At 41.7% G+C, this 20,581-nt stretch overlaps 1 protein-coding gene across 4 annotated transcripts in view; it reads left to right on the top strand.

The window, feature by feature from the left end:
- Positions 1-210: 210 nt before the first annotated feature.
- Positions 211-20,581, top strand: part of myo18ab (myosin XVIIIAb) — a 126,182-nt gene continuing 105,811 nt past the window's right edge. Inside the window, exons 1-2 of one of the 4 annotated variants that reach the window (XM_034604265.1) lie at positions 211-686; positions 2,383-3,512. In XM_034604265.1, coding sequence (XP_034460156.1) covers positions 2,496-3,512 — 1,017 coding nt within the window. In that variant the 5' untranslated portion in view covers positions 211-686; positions 2,383-2,495. Of the gene's footprint in view, positions 687-2,382; positions 3,513-20,581 lie in introns of those variants that run through there. The other 3 variants (XM_034604270.1, XM_034604266.1, XM_034604259.1) reach the window with 3 other exon arrangements.

Genomic DNA, 20,581 nt, shown 5'->3' with positions numbered 1-20,581 from the left:
CTAACCTCAACCATCACAACTAACCCTAACCCTTACCCTGACCTAATTCTTATCCTAACCCTAAAACCAAGTCTTAACCCTCAAAAAGCCAATTTATTTTGTGAGGACCAGCCAAAATATCCTCACAATCATGGTAATGAACCAGAATTGGCCCTCATAACTATAGATAGACATGCGCTCACACACACACACACACACACACACACAGTTGCCCCAGGTCACCCTCCCAGCAGTGTTGCGGCAGGCAGGCTGTACCTCCGCGGTGTGTCCAGCAGGGGTCGCCGGTTGAGCGGCCTCGGCTGCAGGACGTGGAGCAGCAGCTCTGATCCAGTCTGCGGCTTCTGTTCCCAGAGCTGCGCCCATTAACCAGCGGTGCTCCATTTGCTGTCCCGCAGAACAGTGAGTATTTCCCTCCTGCTGTAGAGTCACAGGACACGTTTTGTCTGGAGAGAGGAGGCCTGGGACAGACGGGACACACGGGCTGGGTTTTCCCTGGATACCTGACGCCTTCCAGGGTTTGTTCCACCAAAAGAATGAGGGCAAAGCACTGAGGCTGTGACTGGAGCCAATTAGGCTAGTTAGCTAGCTGCGGTGCTGCTCACTGGGAAGTTCAACAGACAACCTCTCGGCTGACGCCGGCGTGTGCTTGTGGAGCTCGTTTCTTCCACTAGCAGCGGGATAAAAAGGTAAATATTAGTAATGAGCGGTAGGTCGCGTCACCCCCACACACACCAAACAGTAGCCCAGCTAGCTAACGTAGCCGAACAGCTACACCTTCCAGCCCTGTCATGCTTTTTGTCCCCCGACTTGAGGCTGAGTGCGGGGCTGCTTCGTCTGGACCGGGGCTGCCAGGTGTTAGTGTCGGTTTAACCTGTGAGGAGCTTCCAGGAGCTTCCAGGAGCTTCCAGGAGCTTTCAGGAGCTGCCCTGGAGGCTGTTTAAACGTGTCCTCGCTGGGGTTATGGCAGACAGGAGGCTCATGTTGACACAAAGCTGTGCTGTCACCACGGCCCTGCAGACTGGAGCTGAGCTTCTGGGAAACTTCATGATGTTTCCACTTGTTTTGTGCACTCTCCACTGGCCAGCACCTTATTTCTGTAAACTTACATGGATGACTGAGTCAACACAGTCGTTTTGTCTCATCTACTGGATCAGAATCAGGTTTATTTGCCATGTATGTGTACACGTACTGGGTGTACTTACACTGATAGACATACAATTAACCATAGGCTACGAGAAACTAGCAAAATACACACAACTACTATGTGCAAATAGAGTTAAACTGTACAAGACAGTAGTGCAACGGGGAACAAGATGTGTAAGGGTGGAGAAAAAACATTGAGTTACTCTGCGGATATGGTGGAATTGTGACCAGAGGGCAAAAGTGCAGAGATGCTCAAACAACGTGTTTCACTCTGTTCTCATGATCTGTGTTGATGTTGTTGTTTTATAAAGTCAAGCACCTTTCTTTTCTGTGTCCGTTCATCAGTGAGTGAGCAGCTCAGACTCATGACAGGCACAAATTAACCACTCATTACAGCTGAATGACATGGCTGGGAACACAGTGTGCCTTCCTCATGGGAGAGAAACATGCCCAGTGTCTCTGATGGTTTCATTAAAGTAACAAACTGTTGCTTGTCAGGGTTTCCAGATCCAAACAAGGAAAACAATACAGCCTATAGGAAATACCTGACTGTTCCAGCTGAGTAATTCGTTACTGATTTAAAATGTTATCGTTACTAAATAAACCAAATAAAAGTTGATTTAAATGGTTGTAAATATATTCTTAAATCACTAAAGGTCAGCTTCAAATGGGGCAGGTTGAGGCGGTCGTCCTATAAGCAGAAGGTTGGCAGTTGGATCCCTGACTCCCCCATTCCCAGTGCCGAATTGTCCTTGGGCAAGATACTCAAGATTCAAGAGTTTATTGTCATATGCACAACGATAACATTAGGCAGTCGCTTGCAATGAAATGCTTGGGTCACAGGCTCTCTTATAACAATGCTCAATCAAAATTTAAAATAAAATATACATATCTAAAATATATATATACACCTAAAGAAAAAAGAAAAACAATAGTGCAAGTGTGTGCAATAGTGCAAATATGCAATAGTGCAAATATGCTAAGGTGCAGAGTTATGACAGATTGGAGGAGTTTAAAAGTCTTATGGCCTGGGGCATGAAACTGTCTCTGAGCCTGGTGGTACTGAGCCCCAAATTGCCCCTGATGGCTGTACTGGTAGTGTGTGAATGATGGAGACAGTGCTGCACATAGATGCACTGTATGAATGTGTGTGTGAATGGCAAAACTTAACTGTAAAGTGCTTTGAGTAATCATCATAACTAGTTTGACCCAGTTTTCTCTCCTTTTCTCTCTCCCCAGGGGATTTGTCCCTGTTGGTCACAACCAAACCACCTGCCTGGTGAATTGGACCTCCAGCTCTGTAGGGAAAATAGAGCCACGTTAGACGGAAACGCAGCGTTTGATTTTTCACCATGTTTAATCTAATGAAAAAGGATAAGGAGAGGGAAGGGAGTAGGAAGGAGAAGAAAGATAAAAAGGAGAGGATGTCTCCAGCAGAGCTGCGCAGCCTGGAAGAGATGAGCATGAGGCGGGGTTTCTTCAACCTGAAGAGGGAGGCTAAGCGTGAGTCCAAGACCAAACTGGAGATCTCCAACCCCATTCCCATCAAAGTGGCCAGCAGCCATGAGCTCACCCTCACTGACATTGAATCGGACGGCCTGAGCAACCGAAGCAGCATGGTTCTGGATGACCAGCTCAGCGCTGCCAGCTCCACTGATGACCTGAAGGGTGAGGGTGGAGGACAGGACGGACACCGCAGCTCAGTACACGAGCGTGTCGCTCACTTCGGTTCAATTGCCAAGCAGAACTCCTCGCAGGTGGGTCAAATGATGAAGCGCTTCTCCTTTTCCCAAAGGAGCAAAGAGGAGAGCCCTTCAGAGAGCTCCACCCCTTCAGGCCAGAACTCTGCTGCCCCATCTCCGCATGTGGAGAGCAAAGTTTTCAGCATGCTCCGCAAGCACAGCCTCAAGCAGCAGCCTGAACCACCAGTCACCAAAAAAGTGAGCATCCCTGAGGTGGTCGACAAGACCTTCCCTGCACAGCTGCAGCTGCCGGCTGTGGTCGCACCCAGTGCGCCAGAAATACGTGAGCTGGAGCTCCAACGCCGCAACACGGGCGACTTTGGATTTTCTCTGCGTCGCACTACTATGCTGGACCGCAGGCTCGATGGAGGAGTGTACAGGCGTGTGGTCCATTTTGCAGAGCCTGGCGCCGGCACTAAGGATCTGGCTCTGGGGTTGGTGCCTGGTGACAGGCTGGTGGAGATAAATGGAAAGAACGTGGAGAACAAGAGCCGGGACGAGATAGTGGAGATGATCCGTCAATCCGGGGACACGGTGAGGCTGAAGGTGCAGCCAATCCTGGAGCTGAGTGAGCTGAGCCGCTGCTGGTTGAGGAACACCGAGGGGCTTCGCAGGGAGGCCAGACATGTAAGCATCTCGTCCACTTACTACAGTGTTGCACTGTTTTCACATCTCGGTTGTCAGGTTATTATCTTCCAGTGTTTTCTTGCATTTTTTAAGATCCCAGTGTGAGAGTTTCTGTCTTGACAGGCACATTAACTGCAGCAGATGAACAACAGTTTCCCCTATTCTCTGTGTTTTGGTCCTGCTCTATTGACGAGCTATTACTGGGGCATCATTTGTAATCGTTGGATCATGGTGTGGGAGGTGATGCTTGAGGGATGCTATGGTTACTTCAATGAGTTTGGAGTCTTGCCTTCACTCTTGGCATATGTTAGCATATGTTAAAATTGTGCTTTTCCTCACTGAGCTTTTTCTTTCACTATTACTGTAAATTCAGTGACAAGTTTCCAGTCAACACATATTTTCTGGCACTCAATGGGTTTGTTTTATTTCCCTTAATAGTGTCCAGGTCTCCTTCACTTGTGTATTCTCCTTGTACCTTATTCCCTTTCATCAAATGCTCAAGCAGGGAAGATGTAAGGAAAGAGGACACATGCTTTTTGAGACAGGAGATGTCCCTTCCTGTGAACCGTCATCTAATGCGACTCTATCCGATTCTCTTGACAGAAGCAGTTGTATCGCAGCCTCGTTAGTTACCGTCTGCATAAAACTAATGGTGACGCTTCATACGTTCATGAAACGGCATATTTTTAAAAACCATGTGTTCTCTCTTTAGACTGTGCGCAGATCAGTCCAAACACAGTGTGGGATTGGACTTGAGAGCTCAAACACTGAACACATAAAACATTTCTAATTCATTGAACATTCATTTCAAAACTGATTTATAATCAGTTAGTAAATTCATGATTGATCTTTTTTCACATTTTTTTATAAAACTGCTGCGATTTTGTTTTGGTTTCAGATCAGCTGTTGTGTCTAATCACTCATTTTATACTTAAGAGGGATGTCTGGCCAGTAAAAGTCTTATTGGAAGTGTGGTCTTGTGGATCCACACTCGTGCAAGTGCTCAGTGTTAGAAGCTCTTCTCAACAGTCGGATTTACTGCAACACCAGCAGAGCAATGTCTCAGATTCCTCCAGTTGTTTGTGTTTTGCTTCAAAGAATTTTCTTTCTATGAAGTTTTTTTTAACTGCTGTTTTACACTGTTTCGATATCACTATATGTATCTAATATGTCTGATCAGGATGTGGGAAATCATGGTGCTTGCTGGTGTAAGAGTGAGATTTTGGAGCCTATTTTAGGACTCTGATACAGAGCTCAGTATCCTATTCTTCTATTTTTTGCAGTGATCAACAATGGTGCACTGCTGTGAATCACCCACACACATTTTCTTTTACACTAAAAAGCCCTGTCTCTTTCAAACAGTGTTCATTTTCTGTTTCAGTTTCCATTGTACTTTGTTGTATTTTCCTTTTATGTTGAAAAACCAACTTTTTGTATTATTGTTTCCATTGCGATTTGTTTCATGTGGAAATTGAAAATGTACATATTTATTTCTGTGCACTTACAGTATTTTAGTTTATTCAGTGTTTTTTATCAGCTAGTGGTTTACAGAGGAGTTTGCTTTCAAGCTTGATAACAATGGATATAGATACAGGAATTAGCATCATTGTTACCTCACAGCAGGAGAGTCCTAGGTTCTGGCCTTTGCCGGGGAATCTCTAAGTGGATTTCCTGCCCCAGTATAAAGACATTCAGGTTATGTAGGTGACCCGGTGGTAAGATATATTCAGTATGTACAGGTCGTCTGTAGGATGTGGGTGGGTTGAGATGATGAATGGATGAATTCATTAATTGTGTATAATCCAACAACTTCTATCCATAAAGCATGTTTAGCCCACATCATGTGGCTTAGATGTCCTGCTTGTGTTGTTAAATCTACATTTAACTTCTTTTAAGCGTTTTGGCTCAACACAAATGTGTTTAACATCTGGAAGACAAATAAAGTAGAGAATTGATTTGCATCTGGCAGGTGTAGAAGTAGAGCATTTACATTTGCACAGCATTTACTCTATCAGCACAACAAACCGCTGTTTTCATTCTGTCAAGTTGCTGTTTTTTTATGAGCTACTGTCGATTAAAACCGAACATTCCTTAATGGACATATCCCTTGCTTCTCTGATAGGCCCTTACTGTGAAAATCTGCATCGATTTTATGCAAACCTCTCAATAGTTAATAAACAATATGTTTATTAATCTTATTCTCTGTGAGGATATACTGCTGTCGCGTTTCATATCATTCAATGACTATCTTTGGCTTTTGGTTTGAGACGTCACTGAATTTTCTTTACAAAAAGCAGAGCAATTTAGTATGTCAGTCAAATCTGTGTTCAGTTTGCAGATGTCCTGCATTAGGCGTAGCTTAGTGTCCTCCAGTAGGCTCAATGTCTTGATCATGGCCTGTTTGGCAGCGTCAGAGGGCTTTCTTTGTGTGCCTCCATTGGCTTTGGTTCAAGGGTCCTTGTGACACAGTCGGACTGAAAGGAGCTCTAACCCCCCCTCCTCCCTTTCCACCACAATTGAATTCATCTGCTCTGGGAGGCAGGGAGTGACTCTATGTAGCCCATGTTGTCCTTTTCCTGACGTGAGACAGAAGCAGCAAACGGCTGTAGAAGCTCATGCTCCACAGTGGCTGTTTGTTGGAAAACTCCCACTCTACTTGTGTCATGTGACAAGCTGCTCTAATGATATCCATTGAGGGAACAGGAAGTGCACACCAGAGCATTGTTTATGTGTATAGGACACAAGCAAACATGCTTGCATTTAGACATTACATTGACTTGCATTCATTTCCTGGAAACTAATGCTGTTTCTCAAATCAGACAGTCTGTCAGTACACGCACATGTAGTATACACAGTGTACACAGTATACTCACTGGCGTAGTGCGTGGATTTCCACAGGATGCTTTTTCTCAGATGAACTTGCATTCAGTAGAAATCAATATTTTACTTTTAATTATGCCATCAATGCAGAGCAAGGAGGACACATCATCTGTACTGATGGTGACTTATTCTTGCATTGTTTGAAAAAACGCAAGTGGTCCCTCCCCTTCCACTGCGTAGTCAAGATGGTTACCACTGAGGCTGATAAGTGTCCATCATTTAAACTCTACTTTTGACTGCTTTGAGTGCAACATCAGTACAAGTACTAGTGCATAGTGTACTTTGTCCTTCCTTATGCAATTAAAGTAGCATGTGTGAGTATAGAATTACACAAATTGAGACCCAGCATGAAATTCAATTATCCATAACTTACACTTACTTACTTAACTTCCTACCCCCTAAAATGGAATAATTTTCATTATGGGAACTTACATTTTGTCCCCACAAGGAAAGTCAGCCCAAATAATGTGTGCGAACAGATTTACGGTTCACCCGTGTGTAATACCTTGACCACACGTACACACTTCCCATACTTAAACATCATGAGCCTATCTCTGCACTTGATTTGTGTGTGTGTTAAACAGCAGGCCTGTCTGTGTCTCTTTGTCCACTTTAACAGATGTCACCAGCTTGACTGCTGGTTCAAATAAAGGCGAGCCTACAGAAAGGCCATTATTCAGTCCTGACAAAAGGTTTAAACAGGACACTGTATCTGCCAAGTCACATAACTTCCAACACGAGCTTCTCTACATTCTCTGTGAATTACGTTTACCAAAATGTTGCTTAAACATGTATCTGACACACATCAGTTGTCATGTGCTACTTGATCTAGATTCAATGAGACTCTTGCCGTAAAAGCCATCAGCCTGAGAGGTGAATCATTCTGTTGAGAGTTATTAAAGCAACAAAAACATGAAATAGACGGTGGTGACAACTTTGATGAAGTACTGCTGCTAGCAGTGTCTGTCTCTTAAGCTGAAAGTCACCTGTTATTGCTAAAAACACCACTTTATGATCTATATATTTATTTTGATTCAACATATGCAGCATCACTCCAACCCTGTAGTTTGATTTTAGATGGTTCCCAGAGTAACATTGCTGTGACAGTCAAAATGATGATTTATGAAGTAGCTCATGGATCATTCCAATCATGGGTTACAGCTAATGGTTTTTATGATGCAATGATGAACTGATCATTTTCTTGATTGTTCAATGAAATACAAAAAATGCCCATCACTATTTCTCAGAGCTAAAACCCATATCACAGCTCTTACTTTGTGAAGACGGTGTCATTGTACCTCACACGTTTTAATAAAACAACATATACTAGAAATGTGTTTGACAGAGCAGTGTTGTGGCTGTTCCCAGCAAACTGCAGCAGTTGAAATGATTTAGCATTGTGTCAGTCCATCTAAAGCTGGTGCCATGCGTCCTCCACACAAACAAGAACAACACATTAAGATTCAATCAAGATTATGAAGCAGACAGACAGGATGCAGCCACTCTTGTAGCGATGACCAATACGGGACAGGATGTTCTAAAAACAGCCCAGTTGAGAAGTGTTAGGAAAGCAGGAGACATGTTCACCCTGTACCAACAAATAAGACAATCACTTACTCATGTTGATTTAAGGCCAGTTCTGCAGTTAAGTCAACTCATTTCACTGATCTGGACAATTTCTTAACATTTAGTTTGTGTTGATTAATCTGAGTATTTACTGAGTGAACTGATAGGACTACTTCAATATGAGAAGAATCTAGTCAGAAAATAGTCAATAGTCAGACAAATTGACAAACATAGAGGATAGAGAACAGGGTCATTTCAAAAAGGAGGAGGATCAAATACAACAAGGAGCTTGTATGCTAAATGGGTGCTACTTCTGTCACTTGAATGTGGTTTAGGTTTGAAAAGTCTAACATGGATCACAAAACTGTAATTTGTAAATAATCCCGCAGACTGGCTCCCACAACACATTAATCATCATTAACCTCTTTTATCACCTACGTAAGCATTAGAAACAGTCAGAGAGAGTCTACAGATCCAAGAGCAGACATTTGAAGAGTGCACAGAAGTAACCTATGTGCAAGGAGAAGGACAAAGTCTACAGCCCTGCACATTTGTGCAGCAACAGTATCTGAGTGTAGTCCAACAGTATTGAGCAAACCTGCACGTGAGCAGGGATGATCTGAGATAGAGAGCAGGGTTTTGAAGGAAAATCTGAGCAGGAAATGAAGAAATTATGCTCTCAAAATGAAAGAACATGCAGTTGATTCAAAATAGGAAAGATACTCGTCTATCCACACCGGTGTACCCTCAATAGTACCTGGTGATGTACAGAGTAATTATCGTTATTTTGACCCACTCAAGAGGCAATTTCATCTTGCTTCCTTTTTTGTTTAGACGTCCTCTGCTTCCCATACAGAAACAATTTCCTCACACATCTACCCATGTGTCTGTGTGTCAGTGGTATACCTGGATATTCAATGGAAGGCCCAGCTAGGTGAATGCAATGGTGAGGGTAGTATGGACAAAATATGTTCAAGCCCAGTAAACTTGTTGGACATGGAAATGGTGAATTAAGATGTAGTAGGATGGGAATTCCATAAAAAGTTGGAATATGTACTGTATGCATATCTGAAGCTCCTTGTGGGCCATAGCTTTATCTATTCTACCAACCACTCTCCGAACAACTCTGCTTACTGAGATGATAAACGGTGTGCAAACGGTTAAGCAAACTTATTAGCTTGTAAATCTGCTTGATTCGTAAACCTTAGCATATCTTTAAACTATCTGACACTTGAATCTAGATTGAAGAGGCTTGGAGGGAAATTATAGAGGCTAGAGTGTGAGAGAGAGAGAGAGGTTAAAATAGTAATAAGCCATCTTCACTTGTCCTAACAGGCTGACTGGGAACAGCGGGAAGTAGGCCTCTCCCTTTAGGTCTCACTTTGGTATTTGTGGAATCTGCTTTGGAACAAATAGACCACTTCCTGACCCTCTCCCCCTGGGATTCACTTATGGAGGAAGAGGAATGAAGTTCTGAGGCTGAGGGCTAATGGAGGAGGAGAGAGAACTTGATGTCTGTGAATGTGGTTGATAAAGCTTTTTTTTCTAAAAGTTGTTGGTTCCTATACAATGGCCTTAAAGTATTAAGACTCTTAACTCTTGATCTCGTGTTGTAGATTGAATTTTAAATGGATCAAATAAAGGTCTTTGAGAACAATAGGAAAAAAGATAATCTGGTCTGATGAAAAAAATGAACTCAGTTATGTTTGGTGAACACAAGGCAATGCTCATCTGCTGGTTTACACAATCCCTACCGTGACCCATGCTGGTGGCAAGTTACATCATGCATTGTGGGCATTTTTTAATTGGGGGAGGGAGACTGGTTAAAATTGAAGTAAGAATAAATCCAACCAAATACAGAGAGGTCCTTGAAGAAAACCTTTTCTCAAGTTCACATGGCTGGAGGGGCGATGTTTAACCTTTTGGATTGAAAATCACCTGAAGCAAACCGCCAAGAAAACCCTGGAGGGGCTTCAAGACAAGTCTCTGACTGTTGAGTGGTTCAGCCTAAGCCCAGACTTTAACCCCATAGAACATCTCCGGAGAGACCTAAAGATGACGTTCACAGAGATTTCAAATACAATCTGATGGAGCTTGAGAGGATTTGTCAGGAAGAATGGCTTCTACTGCAGTAATTCATTTGTGCAAAGTTTGTAGATTATATACTACACACTTTAACTGCTTCAAAGGCGGCTTCTACACAGTACTGAAGCAAGGGTCTAAACACTCATTAATGAAATATTTCAGTTATCAAACTACACATGAATGCATGGGTGTTTGCATGTGATGGAGGTAATTCCCATAATCATAAACAGCAGCAGTCCGTACAATCAGTCCAGCAGAATTTCTTGTCAGCAAACCCCCTCACTACTTACACTATACTTTATGAAAATAGCCACACTTGTCTGAAGAGCATAAAATGTCTATCTGTTGGTGAAGCCCCATCGTGTTCCTGCATAATCTCTTATGTAGTGGTTGTGATTTCAGTGATATAACCTCTGGATTCTTTGTTTTTATTCGCATCTCCTGGGCATCAGGCTGAGAGAGCTATTTCTGTATGCCATGATTATTTACATAACCACATACTTCAAATAAAAACATACTTTTCTGCAAAATCTGGCCAGAAATGTCTCGAATCCTGAACTGTGATATTCATGATTCGGTTTACAGTAGAATACTACTACAAAATTGATCAGTGTGTCTTGCCTTTGTTTTGGTTTAGCATATTTGCGTTATAAATGAGAAGTACTGGTTTTAATGCTGGTGCGTTGCGGCTGAACCGAACAGACGCTTTTAGGTTCCTCTCATTCCTCAGTGCTTCCTGTAACCCTTAGTGTGCGAGAGTTCATAGAGCAGTCACATCTGGACGAGGCAAGAGACAAGAATGCTGCATGACGAGTGACACATCACTGGTGACACACGCACAACACACAATAGATAGTTGGAATTACATCTATGCAGAAACAAGTTCCTAAGTTAGACAGAACACTTTATGAAACTCAGAGCAGATGTCTAAAATATCTCACTTTAATCTCTTTCACACAGCCACACAAAATCTGAAATGATATTGGACATTTAAATATTTAACAACATTCATGAATAGCATAATGTTCCCTTTTGAGGAAAGGGAAGGATGCTCCCTTCAGGTTGTGGGTGAGTTACTGCCTTCAGTGACGGAGTTTGAGTACGTCTGCATATTTTCAACGAATAGTTCAAAATGTAGTGTTGGATTAGTGTTTGACAGGCAGATTATTGCAGTATCAGCAGTAATGTGGGCATCATAACAGACCGTTGTGGTGAGAGTAGGAGCTGAGCCCAAAGTCAAAGCTTTCAATTTACTAATCTTTCTACATACCAACCATCACCTATGGTCATGAGCTTTGGATAGACTGACAGAATGAAATCATCAATTTTGCACAGTGAAAACCGTTGACTGGATCCCAGTCCGTTGGGGCTGGTCGGCCCGCCCCTGCTGCAAAAATAAATCCTAGGGGAAAACACTGGGATGCGTAGCAAAGCACATTGTGATTACATCTTCATTAGATGTGCAGATAAGTGGATGACTATTCACAAATTAATCCCTATGATTGGTGAGACATTGTGTAGGACTAATTAGTGACCCGTCACTCTGTTGTGCCTGTCAAAGGATTATGTGCATGTGCTGCCTCTGATTTACCAAACAAGAAGGTTAACCCTACACTGATAGGCTCTTAATCCTCTTTACTCGTTTTTCACTGCTGACTTGCGCTTATACAACTGCACAGAACCAAGTAGCTAGATCACGGTCTTCCACCACATGTTACAGTGAATTAGAAAGAGCTGGTCCTCTTACTGGAAGCTAATTCTCATGCCTTCCAGTGACAGGGATTAACTGGTTCTGGGGGGGTATGGTTAAATGAAGCAGGAGAGGCACTTGGTTTAACAGACACTTTGCTTCTTCTGATGAGTAGTAAGAGATGAGTTATGAAACATGTAAAAATGCATCTTTCATTAGGGGATTTTCTTTGGGTAAACACACAGCTGTAAAAGGTTTTAGGGACTTTAATGTTTAGATTATTTATCACACAATACGATCCGGGAGGTGAATATTTGTTGACAAAATATACACTCATCAAGCACTTTATTAGGATTATGTATCGACTAATTCCAGAAATCTCTTTCTTTCTATATGTGAAAGGTATATCTCGAGAACCGTTTATTTGACCTGCTTTGCACTTAGCATGTGTATTGTTAAGGACATAAGGAAGTACATACAGTACGTTTTTGGTACAGTAGAAACAAGGAACAGAAAACATAAATCTGATATTATATTTATTTTTATTCAACCCTGGTTAACTATGGCTGTCTTTCTTACCTAAGTCATTTTTACACTAACAAAATAACAAAATAAACCCTCTCATAAAATAAATACATACAAAATTATGTAAATTAACCCAAACCGAAAGGCCGTACTGCATTATCGGTTCGGATACATGTACCGTTACACCCCTAGAAGTGAAGTTTCTAATTTGGTGTGATTTGGACACGTGATACGTTTAAGGTTGATAACATTTTAGTAAACAAGTTACCAGCACTCTGGAGCAGCGGCCAGGGACTCATCAGAGTGACTTTGTCGATCACGACAACTAAGTGGTATATAACAACGAGTGCGTTCAGGGCAACAACTGATTCTCTGATGTGGGGTTCTGCGTACGGAGTCTAGCTTCACCGAGCTTAGAATGAACAGCTCTGCAGCAGCGGTGGCATGGCTTTAAGTTCTGTGGGTGCTTCAGCCAGTTTGCACTTGCTCAGTTATTGCAGGTCACTCTTACAGTTTCAGGAAGAGAAACTGCAACCAGCATTACCACTGGCTAAGTAAACAGAACAAGGTTTACTCATACTAAGTAGCTCCTCTTTCTCAATTCTTGGTGTCATTGATTCCACAACATGTTGGAAACTTCCTCTAAGATTTTGAGCTCCACATTCATGCTGTCAATCTCCTGTTTTACCACATTACGAAGTTACTACTGCATTCACATCTTGTGACTGAGAAGGTCACTGAAGTTCACTGAACTGACTGTCATGTTTATGAAATCATGTTTATGTTCATGCTTCAGCAGTGTTGATGAGTGTGTGCCACAATCCTCCTTTTGGGTCGGAAGTGTCATTCCGACAAGTGATTTAAAGTTCACTGAAGCTCCTGTGCACCAATCGTTGTCAATGCCAATGCATGCCATGCTCATTGGTCATATGTGACAGATCCACATTAAATACAGTTTTTGTTTAGGCATTGTCTGTGTAGAAAACTCAGCGTTTCTGCTGTTAGTTACATCTACCATAGACACAAAGGGCTGCCACAGTAATCCCTGGCCCCATGTTATCGTTCATAAAATGTTGTGTGTAAAGGAGAGCTTGAAGGGTGGATTAGCACTCAGTACAGGCAGATACTCAAAGCATTGGAATTGGTAGGTTTTTGGAGAGAAAAGTCAGATTTCCTAATGATTTTTGCCCCTTTCTTAACCTTGAAGTATATTGTTAATGTTACGTGAGTGCTTAAATCAAGACTGCATTCCTCACAAACCCAGATACCCTCTTTTCCCTTTCAGAATGTGTAAACCAAGTGGCTGAGATATAGATGCCAGTGTTGCAATGGCACAGTCACCGTTTCTCTGTCTTGCTTAGATGCCACAGCTTGTTCAGACTCTCTGTGCTGGCGGCTACTGCTGACTGAAAACTGCTCTGTCAGCAAACCCTCCCCTTCCACACAGAGCACAATGACTTAGCAGTACAGTTAAAACACGCTGCCTCAATAGAAGCACCTGGCTGTTTCCATAGTACCTTACTGTTCGTTGTTCTTGTCTTATATGCAGCAGGATTTATCAATTAAAGCTAATTTTGAGGAAAGTGAATTTGTCAGATATCTTTCCAAGTCATAGACACCTTGTCTACACTACTGTAGATATATTTTTTAATTATATTTAGTCTTTTTTGTTTTTTCTTTGTTTTTTATCTCTGTCCACATGACCATAATTTTCCAAAATATCTCCAACCAAACAAAAACACAAAAAACGGCTCCTAAAACTCAAACAAGAATGTCTGTAGGTTTCTACATCAATCTACATCAACGATCTGCCAAATACCAGAAGAACACTGTGGTCCAAGGATCCAAATGTGGTGCAATAATGCAAAATTTTGCTGCAAGACCCAGCAGTGCTGACAAAATGTAGAGAAACCATTATATAGCCGTCATTGTTGTTGTTTCTGGTGCATGCTCAATAAGCAGGGCATGCGTAAAGTAAGCTATGATTTAATTGTTTCCCAAACGCTCCATTCTACACGTACACATCTATACACAAAGGTTTTTGAATATCTTCACTTGGGAGGGTGTCTGTAAAAATGTACGTTATATGGATTTAAAATGCTGCTTCTGTGTGAATGAGGGGCTCAAATCCAGAGGAAAAAGTTTGTTTAGAAAAATATCTGCATTAGTGTGGACAGGACCAGAGTCAGTTGTTAAACTTATCTTTGGAAAGACCAGCATTTTCACACATTGGCACATAAAGAAAACTCTGTTAGTGCTGGTTTTACTGAAACTGATACCATATGGCATGCCTTCTTTGACTTTATGGAATTCCTTTGGGACACAGGCAGTTACTCTTTCCTCTGTGATAATTACAGGCCTACTGTGAGCCTGCAAACATCACAAATACAAATAAAGCAGGGAGTAGATCAGTGGCGGTTTCAGTGGGTGCAGTTTCTCACATTAAATACTGATGATGGAAGGCAGGAGAGCATCTGACCCTTTACCAAACATTGTTTATGGTAGAAATAAGCTCTTAGTACAGCTACCCAGACCAGTGTATCTTCTCTACCCAAACCATGACCGTCTGTATGTTGTGTAGTTCTTCCATTTGCTGTGTCCAGGATATGCCAAACCCTTTCTGCATGACCACTCCACAACCAAGCAGCGTAGAGGGTACAGGAACTACCATGTGCACTCCTCCCCTCTGAACTTTAGGGATGAAGTTCTCACTGTTTACGCCCGGAGCTGAATTGAGGAGGAAATTGCAGTGGAGGAGCATGTGCATTCAGTCTACACTTAAGGAGGGAGGGGTGGCCATTGGAAAGTCGTCATTCTCCCAACTAATCCACTTCTGAGTCTTATTCTGGTTTTGATCATGTTTGACATATGGGACTCTGTTAGTAAACCCAGTGGCGTGGTGCAGTAAAGCCCAGCACTTTGGTGCCAGACATTTGGAGATTCAGATATTCTGCCAAGAGCGGATGATGTCTCTTTTATAAGTCAAGTTCACTTTTCTGGACTTGTTGACGTATAACATTGTGTGATTTAATTACTCATCAGTTGGTATGTTCATCATTAACGGTTTTACCGTTAACTGACAATAAGAATCTTGACCCTTCATCATGTGAACATGTTGCTATTTCTGAATAAAAACCAGTAAACAAGCTGTCCTCTGTGCTGAGGGCTTAAGTAGACAGCCCTGTTTATAAGGTTTAATTTGTATCATGGTCCACTGAACATACACACAGTACACAGAGCCACTGCATGGCTGTTGTGTGAATGTGCGATTTTATGACAAGGTCTGTGTGCCTGCAATCTCCAGTCTGACTATGACAGAGGGGTTGATCTGTAAGAGAGAAACAGTTTATCGTGAGGCAACAGTTCATAACACTAACTTATTATCTTATATATTATCATTAGAAGTGTAAGAAAAATTGAGATTCTTATGAAACTGAGGCGGAACAAATTGGACTATAGCAACTGCCACAGTCTACATAATTAACATGAAATAATGAGTATAGCTGCAGGTCTGTTTTATTCTGTTTTACTCTGTTCACAGCAGCTGCAGGTGTATGATGATTGTTTATGCTGCTATTTGCACTTATAAAAGTTATCTAGTCATAAACATATGTTGAATTAGTTTAAAACACCACATTTTAACTTATATCTTGTCGGTTAATGGATGATAAATGAGCAGCACTAATGGTGAGAGAATTCAAAATGTACCTACCTAGTCATCACAATGATTCCATACAGTTGCGATCTTCCCTCAATTACCACAGTAGTACCACAAAACAATCTAATTTAAAATTTCATATATTATTTTGAATAATTTTGCAAATAGTAAAATTTTCGTAGATTTCACTTTTTTTACCTACAAAGAATGCTAATAGTTTGAGGGCTGGAGTCATAATTGTGATCCTGGTAAGGATCCAAAAATGTATCAGCATTTTTAAGATAACACCTGAACTATCTCCATCATATTTTTCATCATGGCCACACGTTTGCCTTTTTTTAAATTAAAAAAGCACAACTCTGGATGGATTTTGTCAGTCAGAACCATGCTTGCTGTTGTACACTATAATAGACAATACTTAACATTCGAGAACTGTTATTTTGCAAAATCCCTCAAGGGATAATTCCTCTAGTCATAATTTTGTTGCATGTGCAAGCCATAAGCTTAACACAGCAAATCTCTTGATATTTTAGACCAACTGCTCACTCACAGTAGGGTGATGAATTTAACTTGGCTAGCAAGCTAGTTAAGTCCCAACCCAATGAACTGCTTTGATCTCTCTGCAGGTGGGTTCTTTTGTTTGAAACCCCCCCTGCTAAAGTTAATCAAAGCTCTAAATGTAGAGGCAGGTTATGTCCCAGCCTTACACAGTCACTTACTCAGCACTCGGCTTGAAGGCCACACTCCAGCACATGTCCAGCACCACTTGGCATATCGACTTTTCAGTTTCCATTTTGGCAAACAGGACAGTGAATGGCTCAGAGTTTTATCAACTATCAGTCCAGCTGACCTAAGCCCTGGGGCTTCTGACAGCTAGAGAGAACAGAATGCGCACTAGGCTCTTTGTTTACAACAGTATCGCATCACTGCTGTATGTGGGTGTGTACATAACTGTAACCCATGGCTTTGGAATAATTAACAGATGAATTAATTACCCCTCATTGCAAAATACCATCCTGAATGAGTCCAAGTGTAAGAACGCGGATAATGTTCAATGACTCACAACTTGAAATGCATTTTTTTCAACATGGGTATTCTAACTGGACCAACACAAAACCCAGTATCCCATCTTTTAAATGTCACATAGTTGTTTACTCTGTCTCCAAAGCACTGAACAGTGCACAGTATGTTCTTGCATGGTGTAACCTTTACAGTATGTTTTCCTTTTGCTTTAGGACAGTTGTTTCCACAGTAGAAGTGGGACTGTCGGCATTGTATTGATAGATGGTACTGTATGTCTGTTCGTCACTCCACTAATCTGATCCAGGAAGAATACTGTAACATATCCACATCTGCTGTTGATGGTTCGGGCCAAAATGCACCATAATGGACTTCAGGACAATTTGGTCCTTATTAGCTGTGTCCAAAATCACCCACTCATTTACTAAGCCCTACTTTACCATATAGTGACTTCTATATAGAGGAGTTGTTTATTTTACACTCAGTATCAATACTTTTAGGGGAAAAAACAGTGAATGACGATCTCTAAATGTAGAAATAAAGTGGTTAGCCTCAATTTGTGCTGTGATGCATTTTCATTTTTACGACAGGTCGGACTGTTCCTGCTGCCCTCTCTCCACTCGTCTCTCTGCCGTGAGCGCAATGCATGATGATATATATTGCTCGGTTATTGACCATTGGTCGCACACTACTTTTCACGATGTGTTGTCGGGATCAATGAGTGCACTATATAGGGTGTGACATTTTTCACCAAACATCTGGACAGCACTACATAATGGTATCGGACACAGCCATAAACATTAAACTAAGTGGTAAACATAACACAAAATCACCTACTAAACACCCACATCTTAGTATAGTTATTTAAGCTAGTGTTTCTGCATGTCTGAGTATGCAAGGGTCTGCTAGAGTCCAAGCTATATAAATCATCATCAGCTAGGCTTTAGGAGAGGCTGTTAAGTTGTCTGTACACGCCCCAATTGTTAGTCGGTGTGACCTCTGCGTTATAATTGCCCATTCACTCCTCTAAGTGGACACCGGCAATGTCCACAGCTGTCCAAATGGTTGTCTCCAAGTCAGTACAATTAAGGCTAAGTCATGTATTCTTCTATAAAATCTGTTGGACCTAAGATGGTTAGATGATCGATTTGAGGTTGGAGAGTTTGGAACGTAAAAAAACTGCTTTTCCATGTACAGGAGGGTTACATCTTTAGCTCATATATTTCTACTCCAACAATTAAGTTTTGCACTGGAACTAACTAGGGATGCCAAGATATCCTGTTTTTTAAACCCAAGTATGAGTCAAGTGGAACCTAGCCCTTGTACTACACACTTCAATAGCGTCCTTTGTCAGCCCAAACTGACATAATCAGAGCTATTTTCTCAGCCTTGAAAAGAGCTCTTCCAGAGCCTGTTATTGTGAAAAATATTTCCCCATTCAAACACATCTCTGAAGTGATCTTGAATGAAAACCGAAGAACAGCAGCAAAGGAAGGTAGAACACTCCAGTGTCATTAAAGCTAAGTAATAGTTTGAAAGCATAGAACAAGTATCCTCTGAAATACTGGGTGATGGGCTGACTTTTTACTCACACCGGAAGCATACCCTGTCTTTAAGAAACTGTACCTGGTTGGCTACTGTGACACATTAATCACCAATACAGTCAATCCAGCGACACATACTTTCAGCCACTGTCATGAGGGGTTTAAGTCGATGACTAGAGATCTCATTGTCTCTGTTTGGTTTTTGAACCCGTCACTGTTCACTCTGCCTCGCCCTTTGGCCTGGCATGTGGGGTCAGAGAAGCTGCATTCTGCGCAGTCGTGTAGAAAGCATCGTCCATGTTTTGTTCTGCCCATGCACTCCACAGAGATTACTGCAGTCAGGCTGATAGATGTTCAGTCTGGAACATGTTGTAAGATCACATCTTCTGTCGTCTTCATTGTTCTTATCGAGTGGATCTAAATGCTAACATATTTGTCGCCTCTCTGTCGCCTTATTGAATAACTTCATGTGGGATTTATCTTCAAATTTGAACAAGTGTACAATCTCGAGCACCTACAATTGTCCTCATAGAACTTAATTTTTTTTCTGAATAAAAAAAAAAGTATGCAACTGTTTTGAACAGTTGCATACTTTGAACTTCATTACAACACCATATTACAGGCTGTACATGTCTTGAGATAAATTCCACCAAAAACTAATTTTCCCCTCAAAACTACTGATTGTTACATTGTTCAGCTCTAAGATGAGAGGAGTGTCTGAAAATGTTTTCCTAATATGACCCCCGTCCCCCTCAGATTACTCTTGTGACCCCTTGGAGGGTCGTCACAGTTGTGAGGAATTTTCTAATCAAACCTTCCCCCACGTTGACTGACCGCTGTTGCTCTGACATGTACACGACTGAATAAACAGATGTACATTGTTAAATTCACATAACTGTCCTGGACATTCATGAGCGCCACCACCATTCATTCACCTTCATTCCTGGACAGATCTCAGTGTTGCTGTACTGAGGATGTCATGTCATTTTAATCGTGACATTAGTGCTCTGTCCGTGCATTTCCTAGAAAACCAGCAGTTCTCCCCAGCCCAGTTAGAATTAAATGATAAAATGTGATCCCAACACATGAAAACAATTCTGACACTAGCTTGAAAAAAATATGATACGTTCTTTTTTGTCTGTGGAGGACATGATCTGGGCTTAGTGGGCTGCTTGTCCATAATTGTCCTGTGGACGAGTGAGGTCCCTAAGAAAGGCCAGTGATCATGATTGCGAGCTCAATCTGACATTTCTTATAATTTATTTTTAATCCTGTTTGTTTCCAATGCTTTTATCTCAAGGATATCTCTCATGTGAGTTTTAGTGGTGTCCTGACAAGTCTGTCTGTTAAGCGGCTTTCTTTAGCTCTGCCTCAGTCTTTAAGACTCTGTGTGTGTGTGTGTGTGTTTTATCAGTGATATCTTAAACTCTGCTGCATGTTTGGAGTGTTAACATTAACAGCTAGGATTTAGAGCCATCAGATGCGCTTGTGGAGCCTACACCTCCCAGGGATCGCAGATGTGTGTGTGTGTGAGTGAAGTTATCTTTCTGACAAAGACATCACACACTCTGTTTGACCTACATCTGCCTCCCTGCAACACAACTGACACACGAAAGAGCTCAGACTAAGACACACATACACAGAGACACACACACAGAGCATAGCAGCTCTCGTTTGTCTGTTTCAGCTGGAAGTGCATAAACAGTGATTTGACTCTAGCTCATTAAGGCTAATGTTACCTGCTGATCGGGCAAACCTGAACTGCTGACTCGCTGGTTCAGTCACTGTTGAGATCATGAAGTTGTCTGAGAAAAGTTGACTTAAATGCAGTTAAGTAACAACATCTGAGAGAGGGCCACACACACTCTGCCTGTCCTCCCTCCATACTAGCTTTGTGTGATGCAATTAATCTTACAGTTTTCTCTTTTTGCCCTGTATGAACTACATCAGAGGTTAAGTTACATTAGATGTTCTTTTGAATACTTTTGATTACTCATATTTTGTACAAACAGAATTGTTGAGTAAAAGATGTTATTGGAGTTAAGCAACATGTTTACGCCACTGTTGATCTCACATAACCATACGGAGGTGAGTAACCCCC

The sequence above is a fragment of the Hippoglossus hippoglossus genome, chromosome 13, assembly GCF_009819705.1.
Source record: "Hippoglossus hippoglossus isolate fHipHip1 chromosome 13, fHipHip1.pri, whole genome shotgun sequence".
Taxonomy (NCBI): domain Eukaryota; kingdom Metazoa; phylum Chordata; class Actinopteri; order Pleuronectiformes; family Pleuronectidae; genus Hippoglossus; species Hippoglossus hippoglossus.
Note: the sequence above shows the minus strand (reverse complement) of the source record. Positions and strands in the feature narration are given on the sequence as shown.